General features: G+C 41.7%; 1 protein-coding gene across 4 annotated transcripts in view; it reads left to right on the top strand.

The window, feature by feature from the left end:
* Positions 1-20,297, top strand: part of LOC141389792 (uridine phosphorylase 2) — a 28,773-nt gene extending 8,476 nt beyond the window's left edge. For all 4 annotated transcript variants that reach the window (XM_073961879.1, XM_073961881.1, XM_073961883.1 and 1 more), the window contains exons 4-7: positions 7,178-7,309; positions 7,374-7,583; positions 19,698-19,836; positions 19,902-20,297. In XM_073961879.1, coding sequence (XP_073817980.1) covers positions 7,178-7,309; positions 7,374-7,583; positions 19,698-19,836; positions 19,902-20,191 — 771 coding nt within the window. In that variant the 3' untranslated portion in view covers positions 20,192-20,297. The remainder of the gene's footprint in view (positions 1-7,177; positions 7,310-7,373; positions 7,584-19,697; positions 19,837-19,901) is intronic.
* The last annotated feature ends 4,886 nt before the right edge of the window (positions 20,298-25,183 follow it).

Genomic DNA, 25,183 nt, shown 5'->3' with positions numbered 1-25,183 from the left:
CAATTTACATTATTGAGTTGCTTCAGGCGGTCTATCCACTTTTTCCGCTAATGCTGGCCAGTACAGCCGCTTACTAAGCTCCAGCTGTGATATTGTTTAGGAAAATTTTCTCAGGTACCAGAGGATCTGAGGAAATAGGAAGCTCTCTGAAGCGGTGATTAGTTCAGAAAAATACGAAGACAAAGTTGGTCTAAGTCAATGACGTGTTGTCAGGACACTTACCGAGTGTCACAATGGTGATGTCTGGGGTAGCTGTATCAATCTCCTCTTAATTTCTTTCTTAATGAGGATCTATCAATTTGCTACACCAGCGCTGTACCCCTCTGCTCATTGTCTACCTCGGAATGGGAAAGCTCATGATGGGCATAGAAGTCACCTAGAACCAACGCTTATTGCCTTTCAAAATCGAACTAATATCAGGCATATAACGAAGAGCACAGGTAGCGGGCATAATGCCCAACACATTTTGGAAGCTATGTCCGAATCTATTGAAGGACAAAATTAGGTAGGTCCGGGCAAAAGTTGCGGGCAGTTGGATATTTGGATATTTGTTGGAAATTTTGGGGCCGAGGGGTATAACCTTCCCCAATCAGAAAAGTATGCCGGTAAAAATTTCAAAGCGACCTTCGAACAGCAATTATGATCTTTTTTGTTTGAAGACGCGCTATATAAGTTTGCGAGAAATATTACGAGGTGTTATGTTTGTAGCAATTTCAGTCAGTCCTTTCGATAGATTTCAGGAAGTATGGATTTGCCCACGAAAAAAATATATATCCACAAGAAATAATCCTTCAAAGCGAAAATAATTAGCTTTTTATTATTTTCTCGTTGAATTTGAGCTGAATGATCCAAGATTTCTGCAAATAAACAAGTAAAAAGTATCAGTCGGCTTTGCCGACAGAGATATACCCTCAGCCTATGTGAATTGAAACTTTCATTTATGGACAGATTGAATATATTTAGGGTCTTTTCAGAATTTTGTGGACATTGGAACTTACAGACAAAAATGTGGATTAGGATTAAAGTTCAAAAGTCTTGAGGAGGAATGGACCAAAAGTGGATCTTATTTTGGGAGTCATACCTTTTCGATAGATATCGCACCCACTAGCCATTTCAGTGGGTAATCGTATAATATTTGGAATATTTGGACTAGTATGCCAGGACTAGTATCGCTGTAAACAGGACCACAACGAATAGCATCGGTATTCATTTCCAAAGGATGTTCGAACAGACCCTAAACTGCAATTGCAGGGTAGGTACCTTAAGGAGAGGACCAATATGGGCCATTTTAGAAGTTAAACTAAATTTGGACAAAATATTAGAAGATCCAAAGTTTGGACAAATTGGTTACCCCGTTTAAGAAAATGTATCGTGCATACCATTTTAGTGACATTTTCTAAATTTTGGTGGGGAGTTGTGGAACGGTATTGCCCATCTTCGAACTGAAACTAAGTTTGGACAAAATATAACGAAGGCCAAATTTCGGACCAAATCGGTTGACCAGTTCGAGTGCTATAGTGCGCTCCAGCCACTACACATGGTGCCATAGGGATTTTACAACTTTCGGGCTATTTTCACAGGAAGTATTTACTTGCCCCTGAAAAAATTTGTACCATCATAAAGGAGGTCAGTGAATGCAAGTTACTTCAACAAAAATCATAGTGATTGGAGAGCAGGCCTTAAAGTGAACTTATCCGAAATTTTGTGTGGGAAGTACCCGAAGGTGTGGAAAAATATAGTCCATATTCAAACCTGATCTATACCTGGTTGATATATTAGGATGTGCAAAGTATGGACCAAATCGGTCACTCCCTTCAAGAGTGCGCACAATTTTTCCGAACATTTTTAAACTTTTGTGGGGGAGCTACCTAAAGAAGTGGACCGATATGGCTTATCTTCGAAATTAAAATAAATTTGGACCAAATATTACGAAGACCAAATGTTGGCCCGAATCGGCAGATCCGTTTGAGATTTATCTTGCGCTCCAACAACTATCCAACAACTATTTGTGTAGGAGGTACCCTAAGGAGTAAACCGATTGAATCCATATTGGAACATCGTCTCAGTTTGGTAGAAATTTTACGATGTGCAAAGTATGACAGACGGACATTGCTAACTCGACTCCAAATTTTCTGAAACGCATTTCGTCCAAACATACTTGGGGTCTAAAACCATTATATTATGGAAGTGTATATACCCTCGTTAGCATAAATGTATGGACTAAATCGGTTACTCCCTTCAAGAGTTATCGTGCGCACAAATCTTTTGTGGGGTAGGTACCCGAAGGTCTTCAAACTTAAACTATGTTTAGGCAAAATATTACGATACCCAAAATTTGGTTCGAATCGGTTAATCCGTTCGAGAGTTATCGTGCGCATCAGGCAGCAAGACAGACAGACGGACATTGCTAACTCGACTCCAAATTTTCTGAAACGCATTTCGTCCAAACATTCTTGGGGTCTAAAACCATTATATTATGGAAGTGTATATACCCTCGTTAGCATAAATGCTGAGGGTATAAAAATGTATTCAACCGGTAAGGAACCTTATATGGGGTTAAATCAAAGTGTGAACTTATCTTTTTGGTGGACCGGGGAGTACCGTTACATTTGGGCTATACCAAAACATGGACCTATATTGACAGTTTTTGGTTGAGATGTTTTGTGAACACTGGGAACCTCAACCGTCAAATTACAGGAGATGTTTTGTGGTCACTAGGAACCTGAACTGTCAAATTACAGGTACTTACTTACTTAGCTGGCCCATTACAGAACATTTGTTCTATAGGCCGAACTAAGAAGAGATCTCCATTCCTCTCTATTTGTTGCTTTGCACTCTGGAGTACCGCGCCTTTTCATCTCATCATCCACTTGTTTGCGCCATCTATTCCTTGGCCTGCCAATTCTGCGTGCACAGCCATGTGGCATGTATTCATACGCCTTTTTATCGGGTTCATCATCGCTCATTCTTATGATATGGCCTAGCCAACGCAATCGCTGCATCTCGATACGTTTAACAATATTGATGTCGTTGTATAGCAGATACAGCTCGTGGTTCATGCGACGTCGATATTCACCGTCAACGACAACAAGATTGGTCCGTAGATCTTTCGAAGAATTTTTCTCTCAAACACACCAAGCACTGCCATGTCTGCTTGCGCAAGTACCCAGGCTTCGGAGCCATACATCAGCACGGGTAGTATCAGTGTTTTGTAGAGCGTTATTTTTGTTTGACGAGATGTGGCTTTGTTTTTAAACTGCTTACTTAATCCAAAGTAGCATCTGTTGGCCAATACAATTCTTCTTTTTATTTCACAACTGATGTCGTTTGTTGTGTTGACGGAGGTGCCGAGGTAGACGAAGTCTTTTACTACCTCAATATTATAGGAACCAACTTCCACAGTCGGTCCGAGCTCAATGGACGCATTGCGCGTCGACACCATCAACTTGGTCTTCTCACCGTTTACCGCCAGACCCACTTTAGCAGATTCTCCTTCGACCTTTATAAAGGTATCAGTTACTTCTTTTACTGATCGGCCCATGATGTCTATATCATCAGCATAAGCAAGTAACATGTGACTGTTGGTGTAGATTGTGCCACTTCTTTTGACGTTTGCCTCTCGTATAACCTTTTTTAGCAGGATGTTGAAGATGTCACACGAAAGGCTGTCTTCTTGTCTGAAACCTCTTTTGGTACCAAACTCTTCGGAGAGGTTCTTTCCTACTTTAACTGAGGACCTCGTGTCGGTTAAAGTCATTTTACAAAGCCGGATGAGCTTTGCGGGAATACCAAATTCAGACATGGCTTGGAATACCTTTGAGCGCAGCGGACTGTCGAAGGCTGCTTTATAATCGACAAAAAGGTGGTAGGTGTCGATCTGCATCTCTTGGGTCTTCTCCAGGATTTGCCGCAGGGTAAATATCTGGTCAATGGTGGACTTGCCAGGTCTAAAGCCGCATTGTTATGGTCCAATAATCTCGTTGACCATTGGCTTTAGTCGTTCGCACAATATCCCTGACACGATCTTGTAGGCAATAGGGAGTAGGCAATAGGGAGTATGCCCCTATAGTTAGAGCATACAGTCTTATCTCCCTTCTTGTGGACGGGGCACAGGATACTCAGGTTCCAATCGTCGGGTACTCGTTCTTCCTGCCAGATGGTGCTAACTAGCTGATGAATACACCTTATCAGCGTGTCGCCTCCGGTTTTGAACAGCTCGGCTGGTAAGCCATCGGCCCCTGCTGCCTTATTATTCTTCAGCCGATTTATTGCTGTCTTTACCTCATCTTGGCTGGGCGGTATACATTCAATACCATCTTCTGGGATTGGGACTGTGGTATCTTCGTCGTCTTCGCTGCTATTGGATACCAACAGATTTGAAAAATGTTCCTTTCATATCCTGAGTACACTATCTGTATCAGTTACCAAATTACCTTGCTGGTCTCTACAGGAGGATGTGCCTGTACCAAAGCCATCAGTTTGATGCTTGACTCTTTGGTAGAATTTTCGGACTTCATTCTGGCTCCTGTACATCTCGATTTTTTCACACTCCCGCTTTTCCATCTCTCTCTTTTTCCTGCGGAAAAGACGTTTCTCCTCTCTCCTTTTCTCCCTGTATCTCTCTCGTGCGCTACGCGTTGCTACGGATTGTAAAGTAGCCTTATATGCCGCATTTTTCTCTTCGGTGGCAGCACGACACTCCTCATCATACCATGGATTCCTTGGTGGAGGTCTCTGGTATCCAAGTATGGATTTTGCGGCTGTTTGCATGGAGTGGGCAATGCTTTGCCATTGCGCTGATATGTTATCGGGATGAGGAGGGCTTTGATTAAGCAATTGGGCTAGTTGAGTGGAATATGCTGTGGCTATCTGTTGTGATTGCAGCTTACCGATGTCTAACTTTCGTGTTGTGTCTGTTCGTACTTTGTTTGCTACGTTTAAGCGGGTGCGTACCTTTGCTGCAACAAGGTAGTGGTCCGAATCAATGTTTGCGCCTCGGAACGATCGTACATCCAACACGCTCGATGAATGTCTTCCATCTATCACAACATGATCAATTTGGTTTCTTGTTTTCTGATCTGGAGACAGCCTGGTGCCCTTATGAATATCGAGATGATTAAATCTGGTACTGCTAACTACCATGTTTTTTGCAGCTGCAAAGTCTTTCAGTCTCATACCATTGTCAGATGTTTGATTGTGGAGACTGAATTTCCCGACTGTTGGGCCAAAGATATTCTCCTTTCCAATTTTGGCATTAAAATCGCCTAGAATGATTTTAATGTCATGGGCAGGGCAACGGTCATATGTTTCTTCTAAGCGCTCGTAAAATATATCTTTGGTGATCGTCCTTTTCTTCAGTGGGAGCATGAGCGCAAATAAAACTGATGTTGAAGAATTTAGCTTTTATTCGAATTGCAGCAAGTCTTTCATTCACTGGAGTGAAGCTGGATACAAGATGTTTTAGTCTCCGACTAACTACGAATCCACAACCAAACTCATGCTTTACGTCATGGCAGCTATAATACAGTGCGTCACCTTTAGGTGTTGTTGTGACGCCTTTCCCAATCCATCGTATTTCCTGTATGGCAGTAATATCGGTCTTGTACTTTTCAAGTACGTCCGCCAATGCGAAGACTGCACCTTCTCTATAAAGAGTGCGAACATTCCAGGTGCAGATTCGCAGATCATGGTCCTTAAAACGTTTGCGGGGTTCGTCAACTTTAGAGGGGTTTGTTTTTCTTTTCTTTCGTTTTTTCATAGTAGGCTGTTTTTTCTAGGGGAGGGTTACTAACCCGACGCCCAAACCCAAGTTTTTAACGTTCTTATGGGTGAACGCGCGGCACATGTTAGCTCACTACCTTTAACGGGTGTTAAAGGCAGTTCCCCAGGTGACACCACGGGGAGGTCAGTGTCCACTTGGGATGAAAGAGGGACCAAGATAAATCCTGGGCTTTGCCATGTTAAAACCGGTCAGGACCGTTCCTTGGTATCTTCCATCCCCTACGTCAAATTACAGGTAGTTCGGTCAAAAATTTTAGCTAAAATCCCCAAAATACCAAAAATCAGGAGGTACCGTTATATGGGAGCTATATCAAAACATGGACCTCTGTTGACTGTTTTAGGTGGAGATTTTTTGTGATTACTAGGAACCTCAACTGTCAAATTACAGGTAGTTCCGTCAAAAATGTTAGCCAAAACCCTCAAAATACCGAAAATCGGGAGGCACCGTTATATGAGGGCTATACCAAAAAGTGGTCTTCGATCTTGACCTGCCTATGGAAAAAAGACACTCGGATGCAAAAATATAACTCTCTAGCTCAATTATTGCGAATGCTAGAGTGATTAAAACAGACGGACAGACAGACGGACATGCCTAGATCGCCTTAACAGAGTTTGGACAGGAGTCTGACATCGTCAGTCTTTGAGCCGATATGTCACATGTCAGACATTTGATTGGCTGGATACATCTTTATTTGAGTAACAACATAGAGAAAACAAAGTATATACGACGGAATGTTCTCACCGAGTATGTTCGAATTGAGTGTGGTGACCAAGAAACTCAATATAAAATGCCAAAAAAATACAAGTTAATAAATATTTTGTTCTGGCAAAGGACTACATGGGGTTAGTTTCTGATGGGAACTATATTCTCAGATAAAAATATCCAAGAAAATATTGTCATTTTCCCCAAAAATCGTCTTCGAACTTTTTTGAGTTTTCGGGTTTGAGTTACTTGACCGCGGAAAAATTGAGTAATCCTTCGACTATACCTTCACTAGTCTATGGTAATAATGTTTAGGTGCGATTTAATCCCTGAAGCGGAGAGTTCTCCCTGGTATATAAGGGTCAAAATAAAGAGAAAATAAAACGCAAAGGTTTCATGCGCATGATGTCTGGCTTTGATAATTCTGGAAGTCTCAAACTCTGATATATCATATATTCAAGAGAGTGTTGTAAGGAAAATATCTTAGAAAAAGCCATCTACAGTGCGAGCTGGTGTAGGGAATATCTTATTGTTAATAAGGTCTTTCCCTGTGGCAATATACAATTCAAATTTAACCAAATAAATAAAATATAAATATTTATTCATATAATTTTTTGTTATATATAATTGTTTATATTGCTCTTTTTATTTTTATTGTTTGTTATAATTGTTTTTCTTTCTTTCATTGTTCAGTTTGTTTGTTTAGGTGGTACTAAAAATCGTATGTTAGCCTTGGCTAAATATTTACGTAAAATTCTACAGCTTGACGAAACAGAAGAATTGGTGGATATTAGTGAAGCTGGAAATCGTTATGCTGTCTTCAAAGTAAGCGAACAACCGAACCTAAGCCGAATTTTGCTTTTAAATAATTTTTCTTCTGCATTTAAAGGTTGGCCCCGTTCTCTGCTGTTCCCATGGTGTCGGTATGAGTACTATGAGTGTTCTCCTGCATGAACTGCTGAAGTTGGTACATTATGCCCAATGTAAAGATCCGGTGTTTATACGCTTGGGCACCAGCGGTGGTGTGGGTGTTAATCCGGGCACAGTGGTTGTATCCAAAGAGGCCTATAATGGTTATTTGAGGAATGAGCATGAGATTGTAAGTTAAACAAATTTTTTTGCGGTGAATATAGTTTGCCTTATGTGAGAAAGTTAATGTCGTTGATATTGTTCCGCAAATTCGATTTATTTTTATGGTTTTTGTATATTCTAATATTAGGATTGGAATCTTCAATCATCTCCAAAAGAACTAAGAATATTAATTAAGTTAAAATTTTTTTTATTATTCACAATTAATTTACTTCAGAGAGTTTGGGTTATCTGCTTGCAAGGTTTTTCTTTGACTGAAATTTATCACATCTGTATTTTTATACCCTCCACCATAGTATGGAGGGTATATTAAGTTTGTCATTCCGTTTGTAACACATCGAACTGATCAGGATAAAATTCTAAGACGATCTAGCCATGTCCGTCTGTTGTAATCACTCTAGCGTCCGCAATAATTGAGATAGAGTGCTGAAATTTTGCACCCGAGGTCTTTTTTCCATAGGCAGGTCAAGTTCGAAGATGGGCTATATCGGTCCACTCTTTGGTATAGCCCCCATATAACGGTACCTCCGGATTTGAGGTATTTTGACGTTCTTCGCCACATTTGCAGACCGAATAAGCTATAATTTGGCACTCAGGGTTCCTAGTGATCAACAAACTTATATCCCAAAGGATATGGGCATAGGTCCATGTTTTGGTATAGTCCCCATATAACGGTACCTCCCGATTTTCGGCATTTTGAGAATTTTAGCCACTATTTTACAGAACTATATGCAATTTGACATTTGAGGTTCTCAGTGGTCATGAAACATCTCTACGAAACATCTTCAACATAGGTCCATGTTTTGGTATAGCCCCCATATATCGGTACCTCCCGATTTTCGGTATTTTGAGAATTTTAGCTACAATTTTCAACCGAACTACCTGTAATTTGCCATTTGAGGTTCTCAGTGGTCATGCAATATCTCCACCAAACATCATCAACATAGGTCCATGTTTTGGTATAGCCCCCATATATCGGTACCTCCCAATTTTCGGTATTTTGAGAATTTTAGCCACAATTTGTAACCAAACTATCTGCAATTTGACATTTGAGGTTCTCAGTGGTCATGAAATATCTCCACGAAACATCGTCAACATAGGTCCATGTTTTGGTATGGCCCCCTTATAACCGTCCCTCCCGATTTTCGGTATGTTGAGCATTTTAGTTACAATTTTTAACCGAACTAGCTGTAATTTGACATTTGAGGTTCTCAGTGGTCATGAAACATCTCCACGAAACATCGTCAACATAGGTCCATGTTTTGGTATAGCCCCCATATATCGGTACCTCCCGATTTTCGGTATTTTGAGAATTTTAGCTACAATTTTTAACCGAACTAGCTGTAATGATCGGTATTTTGAGAATTTTAGCTACAATTTTGTCTATTCAAAAATAATCGTCAATATAGGTCCATGTTTTGGTATATCCCCCCATATAACTGTACCTCCCGATTTTCGGGAATTTTCAGTGGTCACGAAATTTCTTCACTAAAATTCGTCAACATGGGTCCATTTTTTGAGGGTCTACATTGTTTTGATGAAACTACCCTCAATTTGACTCTTGAAGTTCCCTGTAGCTATAAAACTTTTCCGCCAAAAAATTTAAAGATAGGTTGACTCTTTGATATAGCCCCGTAGGTGGTACCTTTCACCTAGCTGAAGACATTTTTTTAGATTAGATCAGATAACACTGTGCAACAAAGTGGAGGTGAAAGTCTGGGGCACGGAAAATTCCTCTTGCGAAAGAAAGGCCTTGGTGAGTATATTATGAACCCCGAAGGACAGATCCGCCGTGAGTCGAACTTCCGCGTTATGGCGTGCTGAAATTTTTGTTAGAGACCCTGTGGGCCATCAGGAATTAGCGTTATATCTTTGTTCACTGTTGTTTAAGTGCTCTACAAAAACAAAAAACAAAGATATAATGCTAATTCATGATGGTTTACAGGGTGTCTTGCAAAAACTTCAACACGCCATAACGCGGAAGTTCGACTCACGGCGAATCTGTCCTTCAGGGTTTTAATATACACACACCAAGGACTTTCATTTCCAACAGGAATTATCTCTGCCCCAACATTTGTGTTCACAGTGTAATTTAAGCAATAGTGGGAGGTAGTAGAAGTCTATCCATTGTCGAAAAGTTGATCCACCTAAAATTGTGAAAGGTCCCTAATTATTCTATTTCAATTAAGACTATTTTATGGTGGAGGGTATAAAAAGTTCGGCCTGGCCGAACATAACGACTTTTTACTTGTTAACTGTGTGTTTGTCTAATTACAATTGTTTGTATCTGTTATGCACTTCAGTCGTATATCATTTGAAGTGTATATGGTGTGTAATATCTCAAGAGTGTAACATTTACGATAGTTAGCCACTTGAGTAAATATTTTTAATCTTGTTGAAATCGGGTGTGTGAACTGTTACGGCACAGTGGGTCTTAGAAGACGAGCCAAATCCAACGAATGTTGTTCGTGGAAGAAACACTTCGAAGAAAATGGCAAAACAGGTCATGTGCGACTGTTCCGCAAGCTCAACGGAGAAATTCTCAAAACGAACAAGACGAATCATTGTGCAACATGACAATGTGATTTGTTACACATGGACTCAAACCAGTGCCTTTTTAACCGGCCAAAACATGAAATTGAGGAGTTATCTGCGGTACATCGCTTACTTGACACCTAATGACTTCTTTTTATACCCGCATAACAAAAAAATTAATGGTAAAAAAGCGTTCAAAATCCATATTTTAGAGGTTTCTCAATCGGAGTGGAAAAAGTACTTCGGTAATTGGTTTGAGTGCGTGTACATTAAAACCATTTTTGATGGTAAAATATTATTTCCGGCTTAAATGTCCTTTAGCTGCACCTAAGGTAGAAAGACCAAATTTTCACCACAGGTAGCCCCGATATATAATTATTGTACCGGAAATGTGTACTTCCCGAGATAAAGACTTCAAAAGACTTCCCAAAGCACATCAGTATACAATACATACATATGTATGGGGGAAGGTCATACTTCTCGAGAAATAAGCATCTGAATGTCAGATATTTCGTTGGTTATATCTTTGTTACGAACCCATAATATGGGTGTCATTGTAAAGCTTATGAAATACACTATTGTTATAACCTCAGCCTTTAGGCTAACGAGGGTATATGGTAATATTCAAAAATGTTTTACAATCGTTGAAGTTGAGGTTCACCATTTAATAAGTCGCGAACTGTCAATATATTTTATAAAATATGAATATATTTATATTAACTGAAGTGTTTTAGCCACGATCTCATAATATGGACCATAACAAATAATTTTCGTGGAAGCTGCGTTGGTGGTAATATAAAAAAATGGGTAAAAATGTGTTGAAGTTAGCAAGCTTGTTTGTGTTTTTTCTTGATTTCTGGTCAAACCAGGGAAAATTCAGACCTAAGCTCAAAGAAAGAATTGAAGAATACCCCTTGGGCAACATGATTCTAATGTGTGACTTCTCGATATATACAGTGCATCCCCCTAAAATCGATGCTGACATTTTGAAGTTTTGAAATCGTAGTTTTTTGAATTTTTCTTATAATTGGAGGGCGCAACCAGATAATGACCTAGTCTGTTTATTGGATTGTGGAACTCGTGATTCCACGTCGTTTGATGTATATCTCATGAGTGTGCTCCCCACAGCTCCCTAGTAATAGGAGTCCAAAGTCGAATTTTTGGTGCGTAATTTTTCTTTAAAAACCTATTTTTTGGCTTAAAAATTTACAACTGTGACTCAGGTACCCTTGAACTCCGCGTGATTTTAGTTTTTTCCGCGCCGGATTCAATGAGCCCTACCGCGATCGAATCCATCCACTAAAACCGCTGATATAGATACCCTGAAAATAGGAAAATAAGCATAATTTTATTTTGACTAATCCGCATACTTAACCGCGATTGCCCTTAAATTTTTTTTACATAAATGGAATCCTTTATGCACGATTATAATATTTGTCAAAAAGGTGTGTCATGAATTTCAGAGATTCGGGAGTAGTATTCGTATTTAACCAAAAATAGAATCAGGTAGCACATCCGCGGTTCTTGACGAATCTGTATAAAATTTGTCTTATTGACGTATTTTTAACAGGGGGTCACTGAAATCGGATGCGCCTTATAATCATATGAACATCGCGTTATTTTTACCCACATGAAGCATTTTGGTGTAGTAAGATGCAACTGATGGCACACTTTGGCGGTTAAATGAAACATGGAAAAATGCAAACATATTGACAGAGATGCACTCGCTCTATGCGAAAAGCACATGCGCCTCAACTGATTTTAACTATTTCGCGCGTTATACGGTTTTTAACTTGTATGTTTTTTGTTTGATTGTAATATCTATATCACTCTTTATTTTCTAATTCTATTGCTTATCACACTATGCAAATATACTTTCACGATGATAAACTATTTTCCTTGAAGAGGTTTTAGAAAAATAATTCAGGTTTTGTTAGGAAATTTAGCGAAATAGTAGAATAACTCCAAAAAATGTTCTCAAATTTTTCGTATTAAACCAAACAATATATTCTTGAAATAATGTTCCAACAATAAACGTTTGTCTTTTGTTGTAGCTGCAATATGCAATTTAAAATCCTAATCAATAAAATTTTGGTCTCACATTTTTCTGCACATTGTCTAGATTCTGTACGTATTTTTAATTTATTTTTTAGAGATTTTTATGGACTCTGAGTAAGAATAAATAAAATATACTCCAAGATTCCTTCATTATTTTTTGATTTTCCGCGAAAATGAAAATAAATTTAGCTAATATTTAGGCGTCTACGAATAGATATTAAATGTTGTTACCGATTTATATATACATTTTGGTATTACAACACAAAGGGCATTTTTAAATATTTTTTCTTTATAAGGGAATAAAACCCCCATAACTTTTGGGCGCAGCATCCAATTTTGTGAACGCGAACATATTTGAAACCACGATTTTTTTCTGAACCCATGTAACAAAAATCGTGAATGTGCTTGTCAAAATTTTCTTAAATTTTTTCTCGATGGAATTGTAAAGGAAATTTGAATTTTACCATATACACTTTCATACGGGCAAAATGTGCCTCATTGAAGTAATGGTTTTAGACCCCAAGTATGTTTGGACGAAATCCATTTCAGACAATTTGGAGTTGATTTAGAAATGTCCGTCCGTCTGTCTGTCTGGCTGGAGCGCACGTTAACTCCCGAATGGATCAACCGATTCGGTCCTAAATTGGGCTTTCCTAATATTTTGTTCCAACTTAGTTTAAGTACCTACCTACCCCACAAAAGTTCGAAAATGTTCGGAAAATTTGTGCGCACGATAACTCTTGAAGAGAGTAACCGATTTGGTCCATACTTTGCATATCGTAAAATTCTTACCAGACGTAGATGAGGTTTCATTATGGACTCAATCGGTCCACTCCTTCGGGTACCTCCCACACAAAAGTTCGGTTTAGGACGAGCTTTGACGCTTTGATTTGTATTGTAACAACTTGTATTCACCGCAGTCTATATGACGATACAAGTTTTATCTGGAGCGAGTCCATACTTCCTGAGAAAATAGAAAAACGTCCTTTCCGCAGGAAAAAGAGAGAGATGGAAAAGCGGGAGTGTGAACAAATCGAGATGTACAGGAGACAGAATGAAGTCCGAAAATTCTACCAAGAAGTGAAACATCAAACTAATGGCTTTGGAACTGGCACATCCTCCAGCAAGGTAATCTGGTAACTGATGCAGATAGTATGCTAAGGATATGGAAAGAGCATTTTTCCAAACTGTTGGTATCCAATTGTAGCGAAGTCGACGAAGATACCACAGATCCAATCCCAGAAGATGGTATTGAATGTATACCACCCGGCCATGATGAGGTAAAGACAGCAATAAACCTGCTGAAGAATAATAAGGAAGCAGGAGCTGATGGCCTACCAACAGAGCTGTTTAAAACCGGAGGCGACACGCTGATAAGGTGTATGCATCAGCTAGTTAGCTCCATCTGGCAGGAAGAACGCGTACACGACGATTGGAACCTGAGCATCCTGTGTCCCGTCCATAAGAAAGGAGATAAGACTTTATGCTCCAACTATAGGGGCATAAGTCTCCTCCCTATCGCATACAAGATAGTGTCAGGGATATTGTGCGAACGACCATAGGCTTTGGTCAATGAGGTAATTGGACCATACCAATGCGGCTTTAGACCTGGCAAGTCCACCATTGACCAGATATTTACCCTGCGCCAAATCCTGGAGAAGACTCAAGAGATGCAGATCGACACCTACCACCTTTTTGTCGATTATAAAGCAGCCTTCGACAGCCCGCTACGTTCAAAGGTATTCCAAGCAAAGTCTGAATTTGGTATCCCCGCAAAGCTCATTCGGCTTTGTAAAATGACTCTAACTGCCACAAGATCTTCAGTTAAAATAGGAAAGAACCTCTCCGAAGAGAGAGGTTGTGAAATAAAAAGAAGAATTGTATTGGCCAGCAGATGCTACTTTGGCTTAAGTAAGCACTTTAAAAACAAAGCCACAACTCGTCAAACAAAAATAACGCTTTACAAAACACTGATACTACCCGTGCTGATGTATGGTTCCGAAGCCTGGGTACTTGCGCAAGCAGATAAGGGTTTGAGAGAAAAATTCGTCGAAAGATCTACGGACCGATCTGTGTTGACGGTGAATACCGACGTCGTATGAACCACGAGCTGTATCTGATATACAACGACATCAATATAGTTAAACGTATCGAGATGCAGCGATTGCGTTGGCTAGCCCATATAATAAGAATGAGCGATGATGAACCCGCTAAAAAGGTGTATAAATATGAGCCGCTTGGCGGGGCACGCAGGATTGGCAGGCCATAAAATATATGGCGCAAACAAGTGGATGAAGAGATGGCAAGGCGCGGTATTCCAGAAAGAGAAGCAATAGACAGAGAGAAATTGAGATCCATTCTTAGTTCGGCCTATAGAACAAATGTTCTGTAATGGGCCAGCTAAGTAAGTAAGTAAGGCCATACTTCCAGAGATTATCACCCAAAAATTCTGGAATACCTTGTTGGTATCGAATAAAATGATCCCTGGGCGGAAGTTTGTGTTCGTATATTTTTTTCACCAGGGGATCTGCAATACATCCCTGAATGCCTGCTCCGAGCTCTTTTGTCCGTGCCGGGATATGGATGGATCTGTTCCGTTTTCCAGATCCGCATCCACCACATGTCAACATAGATGTAATGGATGCAGGAAATGGTTTCATTTTCGAGGCTGATCTGACCTTAAGCGCCTCCATGACTACTATGAAAGGAATTGCTTTTATCTTCGTACTCAGTAAGAATATGAGACATCCCCGCAATTTTCCCAACTACAACAAACGCAGCATCTCACACCATAAGATGTTGTTGTTTAGCGGCCCGGAAATACACTGTTCCCACATTTCAATTGGAACGCAACAAAGTCAGTTTTATGAGCCGGATATACGTGAAGGTAGCCGCGATCCAAGAAACAAAGTTCACCGTCAACTTTAGCTTGCAACATTGCGATGGTTACTACGTTTTATCAAAGGATCGTACAAGAATTGGAGGTGGACGACTTGCCTTCCTTATACAACAGTCTATCCAGTACAGACCTATCACGCTTGAGCTTGCTCTGGTGACCCATACATGGAATGTATAGAGGGAGCAGTAGCGTGTGGGACTGCCGAAGTAGAATTGCTTAATGTATAGATACCGCCGCTTTTGGTGGCCATAACCGTCTTGTGCTAGGTGACATGAGCTTTGGCATTCCATCCTTGGCAATGACCAGAGGGGTACAGCGCTCGCGGAGCAAATTGATAGATCGACATTTTGTGAATAAAGATGCTCCTATGAGGATAAGAGGATACTGCTACAACTCCCCAGACATCCCCATTGTTGCACCTGGTCTGGTCCTGGCAACCCGTAATTTTCCTTGGCTCAGACCATCTTCCGATCATCGTCTCAGTAAACAGACCACCCGACTCATGACCTCTGACCATCTTACTTTTCTAACCATGTTGTTGTTGTAACATTGTTTATTACTTGAATTTGTTTGAATGTTCGTTCTTCTGCTCAATCTGGCTCTGGGCCTATCTCCAGTTCCAGGAAAATGGCTGCTTCGATGGGATGTAGCCACAGATCCACTGGAGTTAGATGAGTAGGTTTGGCGGGGCGGTTGAAAAGTTGTGCGAACACATGTCGCACACTGGACAGATATCTCGCACGGCGCGATCGATTTCCGCCCAATTAGAATTTAGGCGACTGCAATAACCCGAGCGTAGTTGAGCCAAAACTACTCTTGTTTGTCGTGGCAGCTGACGCTCCTCAGCTGCGATAGATGGGGGTTGTACTCCGAGAACTTTATTCACACTATATTTGCTTATGGCCTTAGCATCGGGATCTGAGTGAATGCTATTTAAACCTTCTTGTTATGCATATTGATCTAGGGGTTCTCTCCTGTATCGTTGGACCTCTCCTTTTAGAGCGTGGAAATCTTCCCTGATGTGCCTGAATGTGTCGGGCCTACCCACAAGATGGTGATTGGGATGGCTCACCCGGTAACATCCAATCAGGTACTGCAACGAAAGCATCTCATGGTGTTGCTTTACTGGAAAAGTCTTTGCCCCCTCATGCAGATGGTCCACTGAAGACTTGAGGAGACACCCTGTTGCTGTTCTCAGGGCGGCATTCTGACAGATTTGAATCTTTTTCCACTTCGTATCACTTAATCTCGGGTACCAAACTGGAGCCGCATAGCTTAACACAGACTGACCTATCGCGTTATATGTGGTCAACAAGGTTTCTTTATCTGCACCCTAAGTGCTGCCAGCTAGGGACTTGAGGACCTTGTTCCTACTTTTCAGTTTGTCGCTGATGGCTGTGGCTAGAGCGCACAACTTAAAAGTAGTGTCGAATGTGACCCCTAAAATTTTGGGGCAGTTTGTGGTCGGAATTCTGCTACCGTCGACCACGACATTCAATTCTCTTCAATACTGCGCTGTCATGTGGTGAATAGAGTGGCTGTAGATTTTGTGGCGAAATCTGCATATTCCTTGAGTGGAAAAAGGTGGTAAGATCGGTTAAATAAGTGTTCAGTCAGTCAGGTGTTCAGAGCTCATCAGAGAAGGTACCTGACGCCAGGACTGTACAATCATCCGCATACGTTACGATATCGATGCCGTCTGGAGGGGGCGGAATACAGGAGAGGTAGAGGTTAAACAGCTCCGGAGGTATCACCCCACCTTGGGGAACTCCCTGTTTCATTCTACGGGGTTTGGACTTCTTGTTCCTGAGTTCCACGTACGACTGGCGTCCACACGTATAATTGACTATCCAACGTTTCAAGCTTGGCCGGAGGGTTGTCTGTTCAATGTCTTCAAACAGCGTGAAGTGCCTTTTGATAAGTCAAGCGCCACCATCACTGTTCTATCACACGGCGCTCTCTGAGTTGCGTCCTTGACAAATATATGTGGAGATGGCGTGCAGCGCTGTTGTCGTGCTGTGCTGCTTACGGAATCCATGCTGATGATCGGCAACTTGATAGGTATTTTTGATACTGGGGAGGACTAAGGCATCAAGGGTCTTTGCTACGGGCGACAAAAGAGAAATCGGCCTGTACGATTCACTTTTGCTGGCATCCTTGCCTGGCTTCCGTAGTGGGACCACCCTGCCCATTTTCCAGACTTCGGGAACAATGAGGTTGGCTAGCTGCTGCATTTACCATGGAGATTCCATCAGGGCTCAATGCTTTGGATGATTTAGCGTTCCTGATGGCATTGGCAACATCACCCGTTGTAAACTGTGGTTGTTCATCCTCGGCAGGAAGAGATCTGGTGCGACGTAATACTCTTCTCTTGGCCCTGTCACTCTTGGGGTGCTCGACAAACTGTCGATTGAAATTACTTGCGCACCTCTTCGGGTCCGTCAACGTAACGTTGCTAAACGTGACTAAGGTCCTATCTTCCATTCTTCCAGGGTTCGAGAGTGACTTAACCGTCGCCCTCAATTCACTTATACCGGCTCCAATGTTGCAAAACTTCAGATGATATATCCACTTGTTCCGTTTATGCTCACCGACCAGCCTGTTAACTACCAGTGTCAGCTCCCTGACTCTGGGGCCATTTGGTTTGGCTCCACGGAGCTCATCACGCTCATTCGCTAATCTCGTCGCCTCTGCTGGGAAGTTTGGTCTTACTTCGGGCATTTGACCAGCAGGGATATGGCGAGCGGCTGCAGCAGTGATGATGTCTCGGAACGTCCTTTCCGCTACCCGGACATCAGAAGGATTGGGCAGTTCTCTGAAGCGGTGATTGGTGAACTCTCTGAAACTCGGTCAATCAGCTTTCTTATGATTGACGAATGTGCAGCTTTCAGAGGTGATGAAATCGGGTGGTCTGGTAATGGAGTCAAGTATGGGCAAGTGGTCTAATCCAAGAGAAACGACGGGTTGCCAGGTGGCGTCATTTGTTAGACCAGGTAACACGATGGTTATATATGGCGAACTCTGACACTCCCCTATAATTCTGGTAGGGGCATCCTCATTTACCGTTCAAAACGTAGAGCTATTAATCTACTCAGCCAGCGCTGTACCCCTCTGGTAGTTTCCAAGGGCCGAATGCCACATCTCATGATGCGCACTTCTGGTGCGATCCTTCCTTAGCACGTTGTAACCATCACAAAGTTGTAAGCTACAGTTGTTGTTGAGCTTGGTTTCTTGCACCGCCGCGACCTTGATATTTCTCCGACTCATGAAATCTACCATTTCCCCGATCTTACCTCGGATGAATTTTCTGGGATTGGGACAACAACGGCTGGTGTTAAAGGCTGCGTGTGTTGTTGGTGTCGAGGGGACTGCGGGGGAGTTTCATAATCTGACGACGAGGGAGTTTCATAATCCGATGATGACTCACTGGGGACTGTATTCAGGCAGCATGCAGCAACATAGTCCCTGTCGTAGTCCCTCACGTGGACAAGTCCAGAGCAACCCCTTAGATGCACCCACTCCTGACATCTATTGCATCTCACCGAAGGTTGGATATTGGTTGAAGATGCGGGCACAAATATATTGGTCCTTTTTTTCCTCCGTCCCGCCACCGACCAAAAGAATTCGGAGCAGGCGTTCCGGTATATGCTGCTCCCAACACAGAAAAACGAAACAAATACAAACATATGTACACTGAGGTGGCAGCCGCTGGCCGGAACGCTGATGTTGCATGGTTCCGGGTCAATCCGGTACGAAAGAACCCGCTGCCGTTGGATTGAACCATGGGCAATTTTACCAATCACTGCTTCATCGATCTCCCCTTTATCTCAGATCTTTGAGTAGCCGAGAGAATTTTCCGGGACATCATCACAGCTGCAGTCGCTCACTATATACCCGAATTTAGACATTTCTCAGCAGATGCGAAGGGTCTAACAAATGAGCGTGATGAGCTTTGTCGTACGAATCCTGAAAATCTAAGAGTTAGGGAACGTATTCTTGAAGTCAACAGGCAAGTATGCGTGCATAAGCGAAAAAAATGGGTTAGACCGCCTGAAGCTATGCTACATTGCTACTTAATCACACATGAATCCGGGAAAGAATCATGATTGAACGACTAACATTCAACGGATTGGTGACAGATTCGAAGAGGTGCGCGTCTCTTTTAAACGACAATTTATAGAGCATTCCGAGAATGATAGGGCGAAGGTGAGTGTGCTACCAGTATAAGAAAATACCTCCCTACCGTGGAGATACCACCATAATTTACGATGAGTGATGTTGCAGACGACAAATGATTCACGGAATCCCAATCGCAATGCTTAAACAACTGGATGAACCCGTGGTCTAGTATTTGACAAGTGACCTCAATCTATCATTAGCCACCTATATTATACCAGAAATCTGGAAAGTTGGCAGGGTGGTGGTGGTGGTCATTAAATACTTGGTTAAGTAGAGTGGAATATTCTGCGGCTGTCTTCGATTTTTTTATCGGAATTGTCACAAATCTTTTATACATTGGGGTAAATGGGGATCCGAGTATAAAAATAGTAATAAAACATTTTCTTTTATACATTTATATAAATTTTACTCTTTGAAGCCCCTTGAATTAACATAATTTATTATCTATTTCAGGCAATTCTTGGCAAACGAGTGGTACGTCCGGCCATATTTGATGAACAAGTTGCCAATGATCTAATGAAATATTCCAAATATGAACGTGACTATGACATTATTTGGGGTAATACTATGGCAGCTGAATGTTTCTATGAAGGTAATAATAATTTAATATAATTCAATGTGTTTTTGTTTAATAATAATACAACTTTTAACCTTTAGGTCAAGGTCGCTTGGATGGTGCCTGCTGCGATTATACAGAAGCTGAGAAAATGGAATTTTTAAAGCAGGCCTTTGAAAAGGGTGTTCGTAACATTGAAATGGAAGCCACTATGTTCTCTGCCTTGACCCGGCATGTGGGTGTTAAGGCCGCCGATGTATGTGTCACCTTACTCAATCGTTTAAACGGCGATCAGGTGCACCTAACCAAAGAACAAAAAGAAGATTTTGAACAACGGCCCTTTACAGTGGTCGGTGAATATATCAGGAATGTTTTGAAGCAGGAAAATTAAAATATTTATTGTGTTAAATGTTTTCTATTGTAATTGTATATTACCGATTTTTTTTACTAATTTTTAATTTAAAGTATTTAATAAATATTAACAACCACCTAAGAAATTGATGCTAGTAAACGTATCCTCAGGTTGCGTATAGTAAAAAGGGCAATAGATATAATGGCGGCAAATTAAATAAACAACTAGGGACAATTCAGTGGACTTGAGGGGATGATCGCGGAGAAAATGTCCTATTATCCCTTGGTTGATGGTGTTCGGACTTTTCAGAAAAATAGCCGTTTATGTACTGTCGTAGGTACTTATAAAGTACAAAACAGATATTATCTATCGCTATACAGTATATGTTGTGGAACGGGTAGTTTTTGCGAAAACATAACTGCTACTGGTGTTGTAAAAGATGGTAAAATAAAATTATTTTGTAATGGCTTATTCGACTCGTGTGAAGCCTCTCTATTTTTTGGGGAAGTGCTCAAAAAATGAATCTCTTGTTATGATTTTAGCCCGCTTTTAGAAGGTCATAATCGTCTGGTCCTGGGGAACTTTAATGCGCTTCATGAGATGTGGCATTCGGCCCTCGAAAACCACCAGAGAGGTACAGCGCTGGCTGAGCAGATTGACAGCTCTACGTTTTGCACGGTCAATGAGAACGCCCCTACCAGAATTAGAGGAGAGTGTCACAGCTCGCAAGACATAACCATCGTGTCACCTGGTCTGACAAATGACGTTACCTGGCAACCCGTCATTTCCCTTGGATCAGACCATCTCCCCATAATTGTCTCCATTAGCAGACCACCCGATTTCATTACCTCTGAAAGCCGCACATTCGTCAATCATAAGAAAGCTGATTGGCCGGGCTTCAGAGAGTTCACCAATCACCGCTTTAAAGGACTGCCCAATCCTTCTGATGTTCGGGTAGCGGAAAGGACTTTCCTAGACATCATCACTGCTGCAGCCGCTCGCCATATCCCTGCTGGTCGAATACCCGAAGTAAGACCAAACTTCCCAGCAGAGGCGATGGGATTAGCAAATGAGCGTGATGAGCTTCGCCGAATCAACCCCAATGACCCCATAGTCAGGGAGATAACACGGGAAGTTAACAGGCTGGTCGGCGAGCATAAGCGGAACAAATGGTTAAATCATCTGAAGAGTTGCAACATTGGAGCCGGTATAGGTGAATTGTGGGCAACGGTTAAGTCACACTCGAACCCTGGAAGAAGGGAAGATAGGACCTCAGTCACGTTTGGCGACGTTACGTTGACTGACCCGAAGTGGTGCCCAACTTATTTCAATCGACAGTTTGTCGAGCACCCTGAGAGTGACAGGGCGAAAAGAAGAGTATTACGTCGCATCAGATCTCTTCCTGTCGAGGAGGAACCACCACAGTTTACAATGGTTGATGTTGCCAATGCCATCAGGAACGCTATATCATCCAAATGGAATCCCATGGTAATGCTGAAGCAACTGGATGAGCCGGGAGTGGAGTATCTCACTAAAGTTCTCAACTTGTCGCTATCCACCCTCATTGTTCCCGAAGTCTGGAAAATGGGTAGGGTGGTCCCACTACGGAAGCCCGTCAAGGAGCCAGCAAAAATGAATCGTACCGCCTAATTTCGCTTTTGTCGCCCGTAGCAAAGACCCTTTAGGCGTTAGTCCTCCCCAGTATCAAAAATAACTATCAAGTTGCCGATCATCAGCATGGATTCCGTAAGTAGCACAGCACGACAACTGCGCTGCACGCCATTACCACACATATTTGTCAAGGACTCAACCAGAGACCGCCGTGCGATAGAACAGTGATGGTGGCGCTTGACTTATCAAAACTACTTTGATACAGTCAGGCACGCCACGCTGTTTGAGGACATTGAGCAGACAACCCTCCGGACAAGCTTGAAACGTTGGCAGCAAATAATATATGTGTGGATGCCAGTCGTACGTGGAATTCAGGAACAAGAAGTCCAAACCCCGTAGAGTGAAACACGGAGTTCCCCAAGGTGGGGTGATATCTCCGGAACTGTTTAACCTCTACCTCTCCTGTATTCCGCCCCCTCCGGACGGCATCGAGATCATTGATGCACGATCCTGGCGTCGGGTACCTATCCTGATGACATCTGTGAGAGACTGAAAACGATTTAACCGATCTTACCACCTTTTTCCATTCGAGGAATATGCAGATTTTCGCCACAAAATCAACAGCCACTCTGTTCAACACATGGACAGCGCAGTTTGGAAGAGAATTAAATGTCGTGGTCGACGGTAGCAGAATTCTGACCACAAACTGCCCCAAAATTATAGGGGTCACATTTGACACTACTTTCACGTCGCGCGCGCACGCCACAGCTATCTGCGACAAACTGAAAAGTAGGAACAAGGTCCTCAAGTCCCTAGCCGGCAGAAATTGGGGTGCAGATAAAGAAAACTTGGGGTCACATTCGACACTACTTTCACGTCGTGCCCGCACGCCACAGCTATCTGCGACAAACTGAAAAGTAGGAACAAGGTCCTCAAGTCCTTAGCCGGCAGCACTTGGGGTGCAGATAAAGAAAACTTGTTGACCACATATATAGAGATTATGTGATACGAATTGTAAAAAATTCAAAATTGCCAGAATGCCGCCCTGAGAACAGCAACAGGGTGCCTCCTCAAATCTTCAGTGGACCATCTACATGAGGGGGCAAAGATTCTTCCAGTAAAGCAACACAATGAGATGCTTTCGTTGCAGTACCTGCTTGGATGTTACCGTGTGAGCCATCCCAATCACCATCTTGTGGGTAGGCCCGACACATTCGGGCAGATCAGGAAGGATATCCATGCTCTAGAGGGAGAGGTCCAACGATACGGGAGAGAACCCCTAGATCAACAGGCATATCAAGCAGGTTTAAATAGTATTCACACGGATGCAGTTGCCAAGGCCTTATGCAATTATAGTGTGAATAAAGTCCTCGAAATACATCCCCCATCTGTTGCAGCTGAGGAGCGTCAGTTGCCACGACTAACTAGAGTAGTTTTGGCCCAACTACGCTCGGGATATTGCAGTCGCCTAAATTCTCATTGGGCGGAAATCGACCGCGCCGTGCAAGACATCTGCCCAGTATGCGGCATGGGCTCGCACGACACAAAACGCCTATTCAACTGCCCAGCCAAACCTACTCGTCTAACTCCAGTGGATCTGTGGTTACATTCCATCGAAGCAGCCACTTTCCTGGAACTGGAGACCCAGAGCCAGATTGAACAGAATAACGAACATACAAACATAATAACAAACACTGTTACAACAACAACAAGTATATTTGACATTGTTTTGCCACGAAAATAGTAATACACTCACCCATGCCCCACCCACCCCTATTCAATGACATTTACTTACAAATATCGATATGTAAATGCGATTACAGAAATCAATCCAATATTTAATTATAATTCTTCATATGCATCTGAAAACGCACATGACTGACTGTAAACTTTTGAATTCATTCAAATAGTTTTCAATTCCAGGAATAGCTAATCTTAACACAGCTATTGTGTTATAGGTTTTTATACCCTCCACCATAGGATGGGGGTATATTAAGTTTGTCACTACGTTTGTAACTACTCGAAATAATCATTGCAGACCCCACAAAGTATATATATTCTTGATCAGCGTGCAATTCTACATCGATATAGCCATGTCCGTCCGTCTGTCCGTCTGTCCGTCTGTGGAAATCACTCTAGCGTCCGAACGGATTGACGTAGGTTGATGAAATTTTGGGAAAATATGTTATATTTACGTAGGACTTTTGGTATTGAAAGCGGGCTATGTAGGTCCACGCTTTCGTATAGCCCCCATACAAAATGACGCGTGACGCGTCGTCGTTTTAAGGAATTTTTAAGATATTTGGCCCATTTTACCACCGAATTGGTTGTAATTTGGTACTTTGGGTCTCCAGAGCCCAAAAAATATTCCTACCAAAGTTGGGTTATATAGGTCCACGTTTTGGTATAGCCCCCATATAAAATACGCGTCATTTTAATATATTTTGAATGTATTAGACCCATTTGACCACAGAATTGGTTGTAATTTGGTATTTTGTGTCTTCAGAGGCCAGAAAACATTCCTACCAAAGTTGGGTTATATAGGTCCACGTTTTGGTATAGTCCCCACATAAGACCCCTTATAAAGTACGCGTCATTTTAATATATTTTGAATGTATTGGACCAATTTGAAAAAGAATCGGTTGTAACTTTGTATTTTGTGTTTCCAGAGGCTAAGAAACATTTCTACCATAAAATGTTTATATAGGTCCACGTGTTGATATAGCCCCCATAATACAATATCTCCCGATTTTCGATATTATGAACGTTTTAGTCTCATTATCACACCGATATGGCTGAAATTTGGTATTCAGTCTTCTTTAGGCGTATAAAACTTTCCCCCAGAAATTTGTAGGTATAGGTCCACGCCATCATATAGCCCCCATAGAACGGTACCTTCCGAATTTCGATATTTTGAAGGTAGTGGCCACATTAATCCACCGAAATGGCTGATATTTGTGGTGGAGGGTATAAAAAGTTCGGCCCGACCGAACTTAACGCTTTTCTTACTTGTTATTTATTATTTCTGGCTTAACAATGTAATTGAATTATTATTCGCAAACTAAACAAATGTACAATTATTACAACGATGACATCATCTTTATGTGGAAATTCTCTGTCTACTATTAAGATTATTTTTTCAGTTTACAGTTTATACACAGCGAATATAGTTCAGTAAACTTTATCAATTAAGAAATAGTGCACCAGCAGTAGTGGATACACGTGTACATTAACAGAGGTCACTTTATAATTTTTTATCCAGCAGGTTAAAAGAATCATTGAAGCTGAACTTGATTTCTATTCGATTTTTACCCATTCTACCCATTCAGGGCTGTTATGGAGCTACTATGGTATCACTGTGCAACATTTTTGAGCCAATCACGTGCAAACAACTTCTGTCCAGAATTTTATGAAAGTAGA

This window comes from Musca autumnalis, unplaced genomic scaffold (genome assembly GCF_047663935.1).
Source record: "Musca autumnalis isolate F117 unplaced genomic scaffold, ASM4766393v1 scaffold_1, whole genome shotgun sequence".
Lineage (NCBI taxonomy): Eukaryota > Metazoa > Arthropoda > Insecta > Diptera > Muscidae > Musca > Musca autumnalis.
The sequence above is the reverse complement of the archived record's forward strand: the minus strand, read 5'-3'. Positions and strand labels throughout refer to the sequence as shown.